This window comes from Ambystoma mexicanum, chromosome 14 (assembly GCF_040938575.1).
Source record: "Ambystoma mexicanum isolate Mex_15411 chromosome 14, UKY_AmexF1_1, whole genome shotgun sequence".
NCBI classification, from domain to species: domain Eukaryota; kingdom Metazoa; phylum Chordata; class Amphibia; order Caudata; family Ambystomatidae; genus Ambystoma; species Ambystoma mexicanum.
The window spans coordinates 38,069,495-38,082,447 of record NC_090940.1 but is presented as its reverse complement, the minus strand read 5'-3'; the positions used below and the strand labels follow the sequence as shown (position 1 = coordinate 38,082,447).

The window sequence follows — 12,953 nt, the reverse complement described above, 5'->3', positions numbered from 1 at the left end:
CATGCCTAAGAGTGGGAGGAAAAGAGTCTCACTGTTAGCAGGAGAAATAAACAAACCCCAAAAATCCAGCAAAGCTGCTGGGGGACTCACTAGGTTTGGGAAATTAGCCTTATAAGCGAATTCTCCCCAACACTGGTGAGGTCTGTCAAAAATGACACAAACCATTTTGGAACTTCATCTAAGACATGCGGCACTGAAGGCAGCTTTGCAATGAGAGTCTCAAAGTCAACTGTGTCGAGGGCCGACGACAGGTCCAGCCTGACAAGCATGCTGACATCCCCTTCATCAGCGGCCCTCACCCAGTCTTCCCAGACTGTCACAAGGGCTGTCTGTGCCGTGGCCCAGTCTGAAACCTGACTGGAAACGGTTGAGAATCCTATGCTCGTCCACATAACTCTACAATTGGCTCGTCACAATTTTCTCTAGGATCTTATCGGGCCTTAACAGGCCGTCTATTGGATGGTAATTGGAAAGAACTTTATGGTACAGTGTTGGTTTTTTGAGCAATGGTGTTAGATATGATTTCTTGGGGAACGCAACCCTGAGATAGTGAGGTGTTAACCATGGTTTGTATAGATATGCTAAGTACAGTAGCATGCTGTTTAGCCAGGCAGGCTGAGACTGGATCATAGTTAGTGGGTTTACGTTTCCCTAAAAGGCCAATGATTTCATCAGTCCCAATGGGGGAAAAGGTAAATTTAGGGCATGGCCCGGGAAAATGTAAAGAGACAGTTATTCCTGAACTAGCCTCTGTAAGGAACTAATGGTGATAACAGTAAAGACAGACACAAGTGATCACAGTTCAAGAGTGTTTATTAAACTGTAAATGTAGGATGCAAAAATGCCTAAGCTAAATATAAGATGTGAGCAAGCATCGACCATCAAATGAAAAATAAGGCTGTCCTCGTGGCGTCTTGTCAAAGTAAAAAGGCTTATACTAAAAAAAAAAAAAAAACTATTGCCAAATCCTTACAACTAATTACAGAAAGAGTGCTGGATAGCGTTTTCAATAAAAAAAATAAGTTTTCACAAATAATAAGTCAGGATGTGATTGCCAGGGTTCTCCCTTCTCCAAGTTTTGAGCACGGGACAAGGTGGATCTCCTGAGCACAGCACACACTCGAGCTTTCCCAGCACGAGCCGACAGTTCTGCATCTGCTATCATGTTCTTCGATGGCCAAGTCTCCCATAACAAAAGGCTCTTGTCTTCGAAGCCTGATGTTCTTGACAAACATACACAAAGTTCTATTCCACAAATATTTTGGGTGATGGCTTCATCCCTGGGTCCCCCTCTTCTGAGCGTAGACCCCTTACAAGTTGTAATCAACAAACTAACAACACAGTTCCTTTCTCAATGAGCTTTGGGTGATAACGTTCCACCCCGGGATCTCCCTCGGCCGGGCTTGGACCCCAAATGACAAAGGGGACACTTTCCTTCCTCTGGACGTGCAATGCTTCTTGCTTTCACAAATCTTAATATCTTTTTAAACAGGGTTTCGGTCTCTTCCCTTGGTTGTCAGCTTACTTCTGCCGGGCTCACTCTTGCCAGTCTTTACCAACAATTTCTCACTGGACTTTGCCCCTTTTCATTAGCATCCCTCTGCCGGGTTCACTCCTGCCAATATTCACAAAACACAGTTCATGTACTCATTTTCATCATGCAGGATTCACTTCCCTTAGCTTTCACAATTCTCTGCCGGTCAATGACTTTCGACGGTACAGAAGTTTTTACAAGACCCCTATATGACCACTTTGACCGTTTGTTGCCTCTTCCCAAGGCCTTCTGGTTACGGTAGTTTTAACCGTTGGGTAATCGGCCAGAGTTTCCTGCGTGAGCACCCCGTGGTGCTGGACTCCTTTGTATCTGGTTTCCCCCCACCTCCGTTAATAGTATCCTTTTGCTCTTCAAAGTTCCACTTAGCCTTCGGCTACATTTCAGTCAACACAGTTCGGTTTCTTATCGACACTCCCCTCGACTCACCGGCTGTGATGAACTGCTTGACTTTCTTGCGCCTCAGAGTCGAGGTTGGTACCACAGAGACAAGCGTCTCTCCCCGGCTTGGCAATCAGCGAAGGAGGGTCTTGTGCACCGCTGACATCTGGTGCAACACACGCCGGCTATTGTTCGCAGACTTGTCATTCCCTCTGCAGAGGTTTCACAGGCATTGGTCGGAAAGGCCAAGGTTGATTCTCTCCTTGTCACCCTCTTGGTCTACACCATTTTTCTCCTCCTCTTGAACTGCCGTGCTTAGTTAGCTCTTACGTCGTGCTGTCTGGCTCACTCAAAGTGTGCACTTTTATCCCTGTGGGGAAGGGAAAGGGCTGTGAGGTGTGCGATTGCTATCAATTGCCTTACTTTACCTGACCCTTGTATTGGGACATGTCAGGTAAACGGCTCTGGTGTTAGCCTGTTGTCTTTCGTGTTGTGCGAAAGTGTTCGTGTAAGAAAAAGGGGGGCAGTGTTTCGGAATATCCTAGATGGTAGGATGGGGAAAAGGTGTTTAAAGAAGGGGGATACCGCGTGTCACCTGTCAGTGTCCCACTCCACAGGACCCCCCCAACCAGTTGATCCTCCCGCATTGGTCCACCCCCATGAACTTTACTTTACTTTAATAAACTTGTATTGCGCGGCAATGGACCCGGAGGCATGATGGCACAGACAACATTAAACAGACAAGGCACATATGCAGAGTTCAGGCCTGAGGGAAGGAGTGGAACGCACAGCGAGAATTTAGTCAAACAGCCAAGTTCTTAGCTTTTTCTTGAAAAGCTCAAGTTTCGATTCAAGCCTTAGATCTACAGGCAGCCGGTGCTGCTGTTGCAAAAGCTCCCTTTTCTGCTTTTTTTCATTTACTTCTGGGGATGACTAACAGTTTAATTTCATTTGATCTAAGTGTTCGTGATGTAGACTTAATCATAATGAGTTCTTTAAGGTAACGGCATGGTTCTGGTTAAGCTCTTAAAAGTGATCAAGAGAAGGCGATATTGAATCCTAGCCTCCACGTGTAGCCAGCGCAGGGTTCTTCTGGCTAACGTGACATGGTCACATCTTGCTAGGCCCATTACTACCTTCACGGCCCCATTTTGAATCACCTGGAAATGGCTTATCTCCGTTTTGCAGATGCCTGTCAGAAGACTGCAGCAATCGTCCATTTTTGTGCCTATTATGGCTCTTGCTAAAGTTTCACAGTTAGTCTGGGAGATTAAGGGCTGCAGGTGCGTAAAGAGTCTTAGATAATATGCTGCACCCCAGACCACAATCCCCATGTGGGCCTTCATGGAGAGATGATGGTCTAAAATAACCCCAAGTGACTTTACTTTCTTCAGAGTGTTGATCTTCACGTCACCAAGTTGGGAAATTTTGGACAAAGAATCCATCTTGGAGATCGTGCTAGGAGACCCCACAATCATGAGTTCCATCTTGGACCTGTTCAGGGCCAATCCATTCATGACCATCCAGTTTTCGATGCATGTGTAGGCTTTGTTTAGCCTGGCTTCATTTAGTGCGTGGGAGCCTGTCAGGGGGATGATACATTGAGTATCATCTGCAAAGTTAGTAAACCAGATGCCTTCTTGCTCCAGCATGGCAAAGAAGGGAGCTGTGAAGATGTTATAAAAGCATGGAGAGAGACTAGCTCGTGGGATCCCTGGATCCAAAAGCGATGGCTGTGTCTTGGCCACCTGGATGACAGATCCCCGGGGACTAGACAGGGAGACACATTCAGGTTTCTCACACCTCAATGTCAATGTGGCAGGCATTCAGGCTAGTTCTGATGGTTTTAATCTTTTCCTGAAAAAAGCAATTAAACTCATTAGCCATTGTAAAGAATGCTAGCAAACTTGAGTTGATGCTGTCAGGGATAGTGACATTTGTAATGGCTAGAAACACTGCTTTAGGTCTATTTTCAGCCAGTTCAATTTGTTTTTGCAAGTATGACGATTTGGCGAACATAATCTCTTGTTTATAAATCTCCAGAGCTAGTTTAACTGCCAGACGGTTGGTTTCATCTCTAGATTTCAGCCAAGTCTTTTCCTTTTTCTTATATTGACGTTTCAAGTTTTTCAAATTATCATTATACCACTGGTTATTGTTCATTCTGTTTTTTTAAAAATAATTTCTAAGGGTGCGATGCAATTGCAATTGTTTTGCAGGCATATCATCACCTTGCGATAGTATTCAGTGCAGTCAGTGGTGGATTGCATACGAGGTAAATCCTGCAGAAGGTCAGTGCTAGAGACACAGTCAAGATCCCTTTTACAGCATCGCAGTTGCTCCTTAATCACAGTGTTTTGTAGCAGAGGTCGATGAAAACTTGATAGTTAAGCGCTGACCAGCTCACAGGAGTTGTTGCAAATTTGCCTAAACTCGAACCTTGATAAATCACGGCGTCCAGGCTGTGCCCCCTCGTATGCGTAGGTGAGTTGGAAAGAAGATGAAGGTCATGAATCTTTAAGACATCAAGTAGATGTTTACAGTCGGCGTCTTCAAGATCCTTGCACCAGATGTTTAAGTCGCCCACAATAGTCAGATTTCCATACTGGAGGGCCTCTAGTCCCAGGTAGGCATCTAGAGCGCCTATAAACAAGGTAGCCTAGCCAAGGCGTCTATAGCAGAGTAGCAAATGGTGGGTTTCATTGGCATCTGGGTGGTAATTACAGGCCAGAATCTGTGATGTAGCGTCCTAGTTGTGGGAATGAAAATGAGGGACTTCTAGCGAGGATTTGGTCAGAATAGCCACCCCGCCCCCTCTTTGATTGACTCTGTTATGCCATTTAATGTGGTGAGAGTCCGGGACTAGCAGATGGAAATAGGCTGTACAATTGCCAGTAAACCAAGATTCTGTTATAAAAAGTAAGTCAAGTTCCAAAGAAGATATGATTTAATTTAGTGCCACAGCGTTCTTTATTGCTGACCAAGCATTAATAAGTTTGACTTTTAGTAGAGTTATTGTGGTGCTAATATATTCCTGTGGTTTATCTATAGCGATTCCATGCAATCTGATCTTATTTAACGCACGAAGCGTCAGTGTGCCAAAGGTAGTTTCCCTAAAGGATAGTAAGTCGTCCGACGAATAAATAATCCTCATGGCACTGTACACAAGTATAATGTACTTACACAATGGGAGCTATCCGATAAGATTTGGACGGAGGGGAGGGAGGTCTGCCTTCTCAGTTATGGGATGCAGAGCGGCCTTGCACAACGCCACATCTGCCACGGACCGACCCAGACCGGCTGGTCTCTGTTGTGCCGGCACTGTTGCACATGATGGCAGATAGAAAGAATAAAAGAACTACAACTCTTCTTATTCCTTTTTTTTCCTTTCTCTTTTTCCTTTCTCCTTTTCCTATATCTCTCCTTTTCCATTCTCTTTTCTCCTTTCTCTTCCTTTCTCTCTTTTACCTTTCTCTTTTTTCCTCTATTCTTTTTCTTTCTTTCTCTCTTGCTATCTTTTACTCTCTCTCCCTCTTGCCAAATCTCCTCTCTTGTTTTACTTTTCATTACTTCAATGCCTTTCTTTTTCTTCTCTGCACTCTGAACATTTCATCTCGTCTGGACAGTCTCATCACCTGATGCCTTGCATGTCTATATTCTTTTTTCATGTTCCTGTTTTTCCCGCGCTCTTCATCTTTTCCTGCATAGCTCTTTTTTTGCTTCTTTTTGAATACACCGCTCTCTCTCCTACTCCCTCCATCTTGACTGTAAAGCCACTGTTTCTATCTTACTTGTTGTTGTACTCAGCCCAACTTCGCTGACTCTTGATCAATGCTAATATATTTGTGTTGATGGTATCGGTCCCTCTACTGTCGCAATCTTCAGATGATCGGAATGGTCCAAGCCTTTAAGCATTGTTTTCTCATCTCTAAAATCACATTTATCATTTCAACCTACAAACATTAAATGTTATAAAACTCAAAATGGTTTGCCGCTCCAAGAATAACTTTTCCTTTTACAAACTGCAAGTTATTTTCTAAAGTTTGAAGTACAGTTGTAGAATGTATATTATTTAAACATCCCCGCTTCCCCAGCTATTCCTGGTGCCTACACTTAGATACACACCAGGGTAGAAATAGGCTTTACAGAAAAGGGAAAAGGCCTCTTAGGGAAGGGCAAGGATTTAGTAAGGACACGTCTGTGGAAAAAGGCCTTACAGAGGGGCAAGGGCCTTGTAAGGAGGAGAGGTGCACAACCTATAGTTGATATTTTGCAAAAGGTTGAGTAGTATTAAGGAATACTTGTGCTTGACTGACTTTTCTCTTTTGACTTATAGAGAATTTGATGAGACCGCTTGTCAATTACGGGATTGCCTGGTGAGGAGACTGTTTTTCTTTGGTTTATCCTGATGTTAAGCTTTTGATAAGGTCTGTTTGTCACCATGGGTGAATTGTGGGTCTTGCATAGGTGCTGCTATTCGTGCATTTCGTGGATTCTGGAGCAGCGCCTCCATGGACCACTGGCAGGCTTTTTACCAGCCTTTCCGCACGCAGGGCAGGGTTGAAGCCCAACAATCCTGTAGTCTGATTGGTTGAGATTGCTGTCGCATGTCACTGCCATTCCGAATGCTTCTCTTATTCCCCCAGTGCATTTGGCGTTCAGTTTCCGACTGTTTTCTTTTTGGTTCCTCCACTGGCGCCTCTGGAGAAGGCTGATCTTTATGATTTCTGCTCCTTTAGCATGTCTATAGGTTTCCTGGTGGAGGAAACCGCCCCAGTCGTCTGGCGAGGCCTTATGGTCATGTCGGCCATGGAGAAGCTGCTGCGGCAGGTAAGGCCTGGCCTCCATAAGAAGTGCACACTCTGCATGGCATACCCCCCACCCGCCAGTGTGTAGTTGAGTGTCCGGGAGTGGGATATGCATTGATTGTATTGCTGGAAAGGACTATTACTCTCTCTACGTCTCACTGGCCAAATATTGCACATATTGTTCATGTAACATACCCTAATAAACCAGTCTTTTATATTAATGAAGATATGTGATGGTGTCGTGAGCAACCTTGCAGGGCTGCATCTTCTTAAGGCCCTCAATCCTCTTGGCACTGCATGTCATCTTGACTCCATTTAATGTGTGGTTGGCAGCATGAGTCCATCTTGGGTAGCGGAGAAGCAATGTTGTTGGATAAGGCATCACCCCTGCTCCCGCTGCACATTTTCCTGCTTTTATAAATATAGTCACCAGCCACATGTGAGAGAGGTTAAAACAAAAGCCCCCTTAGGGATGGGAGGGGCTGAGCAGGCAGTGAGCTGTTTTTGCAGGGACAGTAGCCCCTTTTTTCATTTTGCTGTCTTGGTTGAGGACCATCCTGGCAACCGCTCTCTTCAATTGTCCACCTATCTCAGTCTGGCTTCTGGGGTATCCACAAGTGACATTTGTGCAGTGTACAGAGCCCGATGGGTTGTCAGTCGGTAAAGCAGCTTTTACCTTTTCATGGGCTGCTCTGAACATTTAATTGGCTACTGGCTATGCCAGGGCAGTTGTTGTACCTTCTACATATTGTCCTGCCTGTAAGGATCTTGAAGACATGACATCATTATCCATTTCGCAGGGTACAGTGTGCACAGTTCAGGCTAGTAGCTATGGAACATTACCCTATACATTGCCATTTTGGGTTCCTGCTGCCACACAGCTTCAGGGCACATTCAGTAGAACCGCATGGGATTGTGTTCTCATTCTCTGCTTGAAGGCTGGCCTGCAGTTTACATTTTCTGTATGTCACCCTTGGTACCCTTGACTCTGGGGACCTTGGAAGGATGGCCTGCATGTTTACCTTTTCTGTATGTCACCCTTGGTACCCTTGACTCTGGGGACCATGGAAGGATGGCCTGCATGTTTACCTTTTCTGTATGTCACCCTTGGTACCCTTGACTCTGGGGACCATGGAAGGATGGCCTGCATGTTTACCTTTTCTGTATGTTACCCTTGGTACCCTTGACTCTGGGGACCATGGAAGGATGGCCTGCATGTTTACCTTTTCTGTATGTCACCCTCGGCCCCGCATTCTGGGGACCATGGAAGGTTGGCCTGCATGTTTACCTTTTCTGTATGTCACCCTCAGCCCCCCACTCTGGGGACCATGGAAGGATGGCCTGCATGTTTACCTTTTCTGTATGTCACCCTTGGTACCCTTGACTCTGGGGATCATGGAAGGATGACCTGTTTGGGAGCCCTGCGCTTCTCCGGTTTCATTGGTTGAGTGACATGCTTTGCTCTGTATTTTACTGCTTGCTCTTTCCTTTCTCAGGTAGACTGGGGTATGCTGGATTACCTGGTCATTGACATGCCACCAGGCACCGGAGATGTCCAGCTGTCTGTCTCGCAGAATATTCCTGTGTCAGGTATATTGGTTCATTGATATGTAATTCAATCTGCTTGAGCTGTCCAAGGCAGCAGCCCATCGAAAAAACCCTCCTCCTTTTTCTAAATGCTGTTCTGGTCGCTGATAATTTTAATATATGAACAGCCACGAAAAATCAAATGTTCTTATGTATAAGCCAAACGTCAAAACCAGGTGACCACTTGTGTCCTCTGCCATTATCAAAAAAGGCACCATACTTGGAAAATGGCACTTATTGAGATTGTAAGTCATGCTCATGTTGACAAAATAACCATGGCTCTTGTTGTTTTACTTTTATATCTGTTTGTAGTTATTTGTTTATTAAAAAAGCAAAGGGCTTTGAAACACTGCACTTGAGGTCCGATTGGTGGCTGGAGAAAATGAAAGGCTGAGTGCATGGCAGCGAGCTGGGAACCAGTATAGTGGGGAAGCCTAAGCATGAGCTGGTTAAATAAAGCTTATGCAGTGATATGAAGTCAAATGGTTGCCACAAAAAGGCACAACATGTTATTTTATGTTATGTTGATTTATACCATGCACCGCTACCACCCAGGGGCAGTCTCCAGACTGAAATGTACATCCGAACATCTCTTGGATCTCCCTTCCCATGGGGATTCCTCAGGGCCTCGTGACTTCACTTGCCGTCTTTAGTCACAGTGGCCCTTCATGACCTTCCTGCATTCTTCTCACCTTCTGTAGCTGACTTGAGTACATCAGGAAAGCTTTCCTCCCAATCTCTCCAGTCCAGAGGGGGTCCTGCCGACTTGGCCTGTGCCAAATATAGGCAGGAACATGTCCCTTCCCCAATGGCCAGAGCAGGAGAATGGCATGCTACCACTGAGCTTCCACAAGCGTAGGCCTTTCGCCAACTCTCTTCCCCAGGGTGATCAGTCTTGGGCACACCTAACCAATCTCCCTTGTAAGGAACTCATGTTGGCAAAAGTAAAGACAGACACAAGTGATCACAGTTCAAGGGTGTTTATTAAACTGGATATGCAGGTTGGAAAAATGCCTAATCTAAACCTAAAGCTAAGATGGGAGCAAGCTACAACCATCAAATGGAAAATAAGGCAATCCTAGTGGCGTCTTGTCAAATAAAAAGGGCCTATACTAAAAAAGAAAACTATTGCCAGTCCTTATTACTAAATACAAAAGTGTGGGATAGGATTAACAAGAAAGAACAGAAGTGTTCACAAATTATAAGTCAGGATGGGGTAACCAGGGGTCTCTCTTCCCCACGTTTTGAGCACGGGACAAGGTTGGACTCCTGAGCACAGAGCTTTCCAAGCACAAGATGACAGTTCCGTTCTCAGCTATCAGGACCGTCGATGGTCAAGTCTCTTCTTTTAAATGTCTCTTGCCTTGGAGGACGTGATATATTCAAAAATAAAAAATCAAAGTTCCTTTTTAAATGGACATTCGGTGATGACTTTTTACCCATGAATCCCCTTCTTCTGGGCTCAGATACACAAACCGTTCCTAGCAATATCAGGACCTTCGGTGGTTAACTCTCTTACTTCCAGGGGCCTGACAGATTCCAAATAACTAACAAAAGCTCCTTTTGGATTCCACTTGGGATGATGTTTCTTCATCCCTGGGTCCCCCTCTTCTGGGCTCAGACTCCTCCCGAATATCAGCCTTCACTCTGGCTTGTATTCATAAAGATTTTTCGGTTGCATTCACTTGTCAATGGGGTTCTGGCTTTTCACCTCTGGATCCCTCTCTTCAGGGCTCAGACCCCTCTCGAATGTTAGCCTATCCCCGTCGGGTTTACTATGGCTTTCCTTGCCTTTACGAGTCTTAATCTCTTATTAAACTGTTCACCTGGACATCCCTCTGTTGGCCTCACCTTGCCAACTTTTATCAATCATACAACTTCTTTACAATTTCTGCTGGTGAAAGACTTTCGACTGTACAGAGGATTTTGCTAGACCCAAGTATGACCACTTTGACCCCTTTCTCATCCCATTCCCAAGGCCTTTTGCTAACAGCAGTTTCAACAATAGGGTAATTGCTCAGAGTCTCGCGAATGAGCACCCACGTATTGCTGGACTCCTCTGCAGCTGGTTTTCCCCTCTTGTATTAACAGTTCTTTGTACTTTTTTCTACTTTTGTTAAACACAGTTCGGTTTCTTATCGGATCTGCTTGGCTTTTTTTGTCTCTGGAGTCAAGACCGGTACCATGGTGGCAAGCGTCTCTCCTGGGCTTGGTTATCAGCAGAGGAGGGCCCTGTGTACCATTGACATCTGCTGCAACATACGCTGGCTATTGTTCGCGGTCTTACGATTCCTTCCTCGAAGGCTTGGCGGGCTTGGGTCTGAAAGGGCAAGGTTGCTTCTCTCCTTGTCACCCTTTCAGTTCTCGCCGCCTTTCTCCTCCTCTTGAACTGCCATATTTGGATAGCTGAGTCGTCGTGTGGTCTTCCTTGCTTGTATTGTGCACTCGTGCTCCACCTTCTATCTCTTGAACTGACGTATTTGGATAGCTGAGTCATTGTGCGGTCTGCCTTGCTTGTATTGTGCTCTCGTGCTCCACCTTCTATCCCTGTGGTTAAAGGGATGGTCTAGTAAAAATTTTTATTTAAAAAATAGATAGGCAACATAAAAAAAAAAATACTAGCATTCTCAGTTTTAAAATTTCCTATGTAAAATTTTGAGCTATTCAAGCTCAAAATTCGCAAAAGCAAGCACATGGGCGCATCCATTTTGTGAAATGGAGGCCCTCCTGTGCTGGCTTTTGCTTTTGCGGCACTAATGAAGGAAAAGCCAGCCAGCTGTAGTAAACAAAGGCTACCGCTGGGTGGCTTTCCCTTCATTAGTGCTGTAGGCAGAGGACGGGGACCGGAGACCAAAGCAGGAAAGCTGCAGCTGAATCTCGGTAAGTGCTATTTATTTTTAAGAAATAAGTACTAGCTGTGGTTTTTTTTCTAAGTTTTCCGGGCTGGAGGAGCCCGGAAAACTTAGAAATAAAACCGCAGCTTTAAAAACGTTGTATTTATGTTTGCGGTCGCTTTTGAAGCGACAGCAAACATAAATACAACGTTATTGGGTTGGAAAACGCTGCGGTTTTTCTTTCCAAGTTTCTCTGGCTCCTCCGGCTCGGAGGAGCCTGAGAAACTTGGAAAGAAAACCGCAGCGTTTTCCAACACAACCGCGTGTGTTTCTGCCTGCTGTGGCTATCACTTTGGGTCTCCGGTGCTACCAGGGGAGCACCGGAGACCCAAAGTGAAAGCCACAGCAGGCAGAAACACACGCGGTTATGTTTACATGCCGCGTAGTGTTTCTACCTGCAGCTGATTTCCCATTTGGGGCTCTCGGTCTCCCCCAAATGGGAAAGCAGATTCAGGCAGAAACAACGCGGTTGTGTTGGAAAACGCTGCGGTTTTTCTTTCCAAGTTTCTCAGGCTCCTCCGAGAAACTTGGAAATAAAAACCACAGCATTTTCCAACACAATAACGTTGTATTTTTGTTTGCGGTCGCTTCAAAAGCGACCGCAAACATAAACACAACGTTTTTAAAGCTGCGGTTTTATTTCTAAGTCTTTTATTTCCAGCCCAGAAAACTTAGAAAAAAAAACGCAGCTAGTGCTTATTTTTTTAAAAAAAATAAATAGCACTTACCGAGATTCAGCTGCAGCTTTCCTGCTCTGGTCTCCGGTCCCCGTCCTCCGCCTACAGCACTAATGAAGGGAAAGCCACCCAGCGGTAGCCTTTGTTTACTACAGCTGGCTGGCTTTTCCTTCATTAGTGCCGCAAAAGCCAGCACAGGAGGGCCTCCATTTCACAAAATGGATGCGCCCATGTGCTTGCTTTTGCGAATTTTGAGCTTGAATAGCTCAAAATTTTACATAGGAAGTTTTAAAACGGAGAATGCTAGTATTTTTTTTTTATGTTGCCTATCTATTTTTTAAATAACATTTTTACTAGACCATCCCTTTAAGGGAAAGGGCCGTCAGGTGTGTGTGATTCTGGTCAACTGCCTGACTTTGCCTGACCCTTTTATTGGGACATGTCAGGTAAACGGCTCTGGTGTTAGTCTGTTGTCTTTCTTGGTGTGCGAAAGTGTTTGTGTGGAAAAAGGAGGGGGCAGTGTTTCTGAATATTCTATGTTGTAGGAAGGGGAAAAGGTGTTAGAAGAAGGGGCGTACCGTGTCTCACCCGTCGGTGTTCCACTTCCACTCCTTGAGAACCAGAAACTGGATCCAATAGTGATGGCTGTGTCCTGGCCGCCTGGATGACAGATCCCCGGGGACTAGTTAGGGAGACACCTTCAGTTTTCTCACCCCACCTACTCGTCGATGCCTCATCCCATATTCATGCCTAAGTGGTTTCCTCCTATCTCTTTCTGCTCTCCCTGTTTCCTGACTTCACCTGCACAGTACATGAACTTTGAAAAGGTTTAACATTGGTGGCCTTTGCTCATAAAAGGAAAGTTGGGAGGTGGCTTTATGCCCCCACCAACAATACTTACCATTCCACAGAAAGTTTAAAGTTGCCTGTTAACCTCTGGGGATGTGAGAATAATTACTCTATTGCCAAGTGCGGGTTTTAACATAGGGTTTTTATTACAGCACACATCAACCTCGGTGTACCCTGTGGTCTGTTCTCTGTCCTGGTCGTTGTT

At 45.2% G+C, this 12,953-nt stretch overlaps 1 protein-coding gene across 2 annotated transcripts in view; it reads left to right on the top strand.

Moving 5' to 3' along the window:
- NUBPL (NUBP iron-sulfur cluster assembly factor, mitochondrial) overlaps nucleotides 1-12,953 on the top strand; it is a 228,557-nt gene that overhangs the window by 133,064 nt on the left and 82,540 nt on the right. For both annotated transcript variants that reach the window (XM_069638468.1, XM_069638467.1), the window contains exons 5-7: nucleotides 6,270-6,309; nucleotides 6,673-6,763; nucleotides 8,238-8,331. In XM_069638468.1, coding sequence (XP_069494569.1) covers nucleotides 6,270-6,309; nucleotides 6,673-6,763; nucleotides 8,238-8,331 — 225 coding nt within the window. The remainder of the gene's footprint in view (nucleotides 1-6,269; nucleotides 6,310-6,672; nucleotides 6,764-8,237; nucleotides 8,332-12,953) is intronic.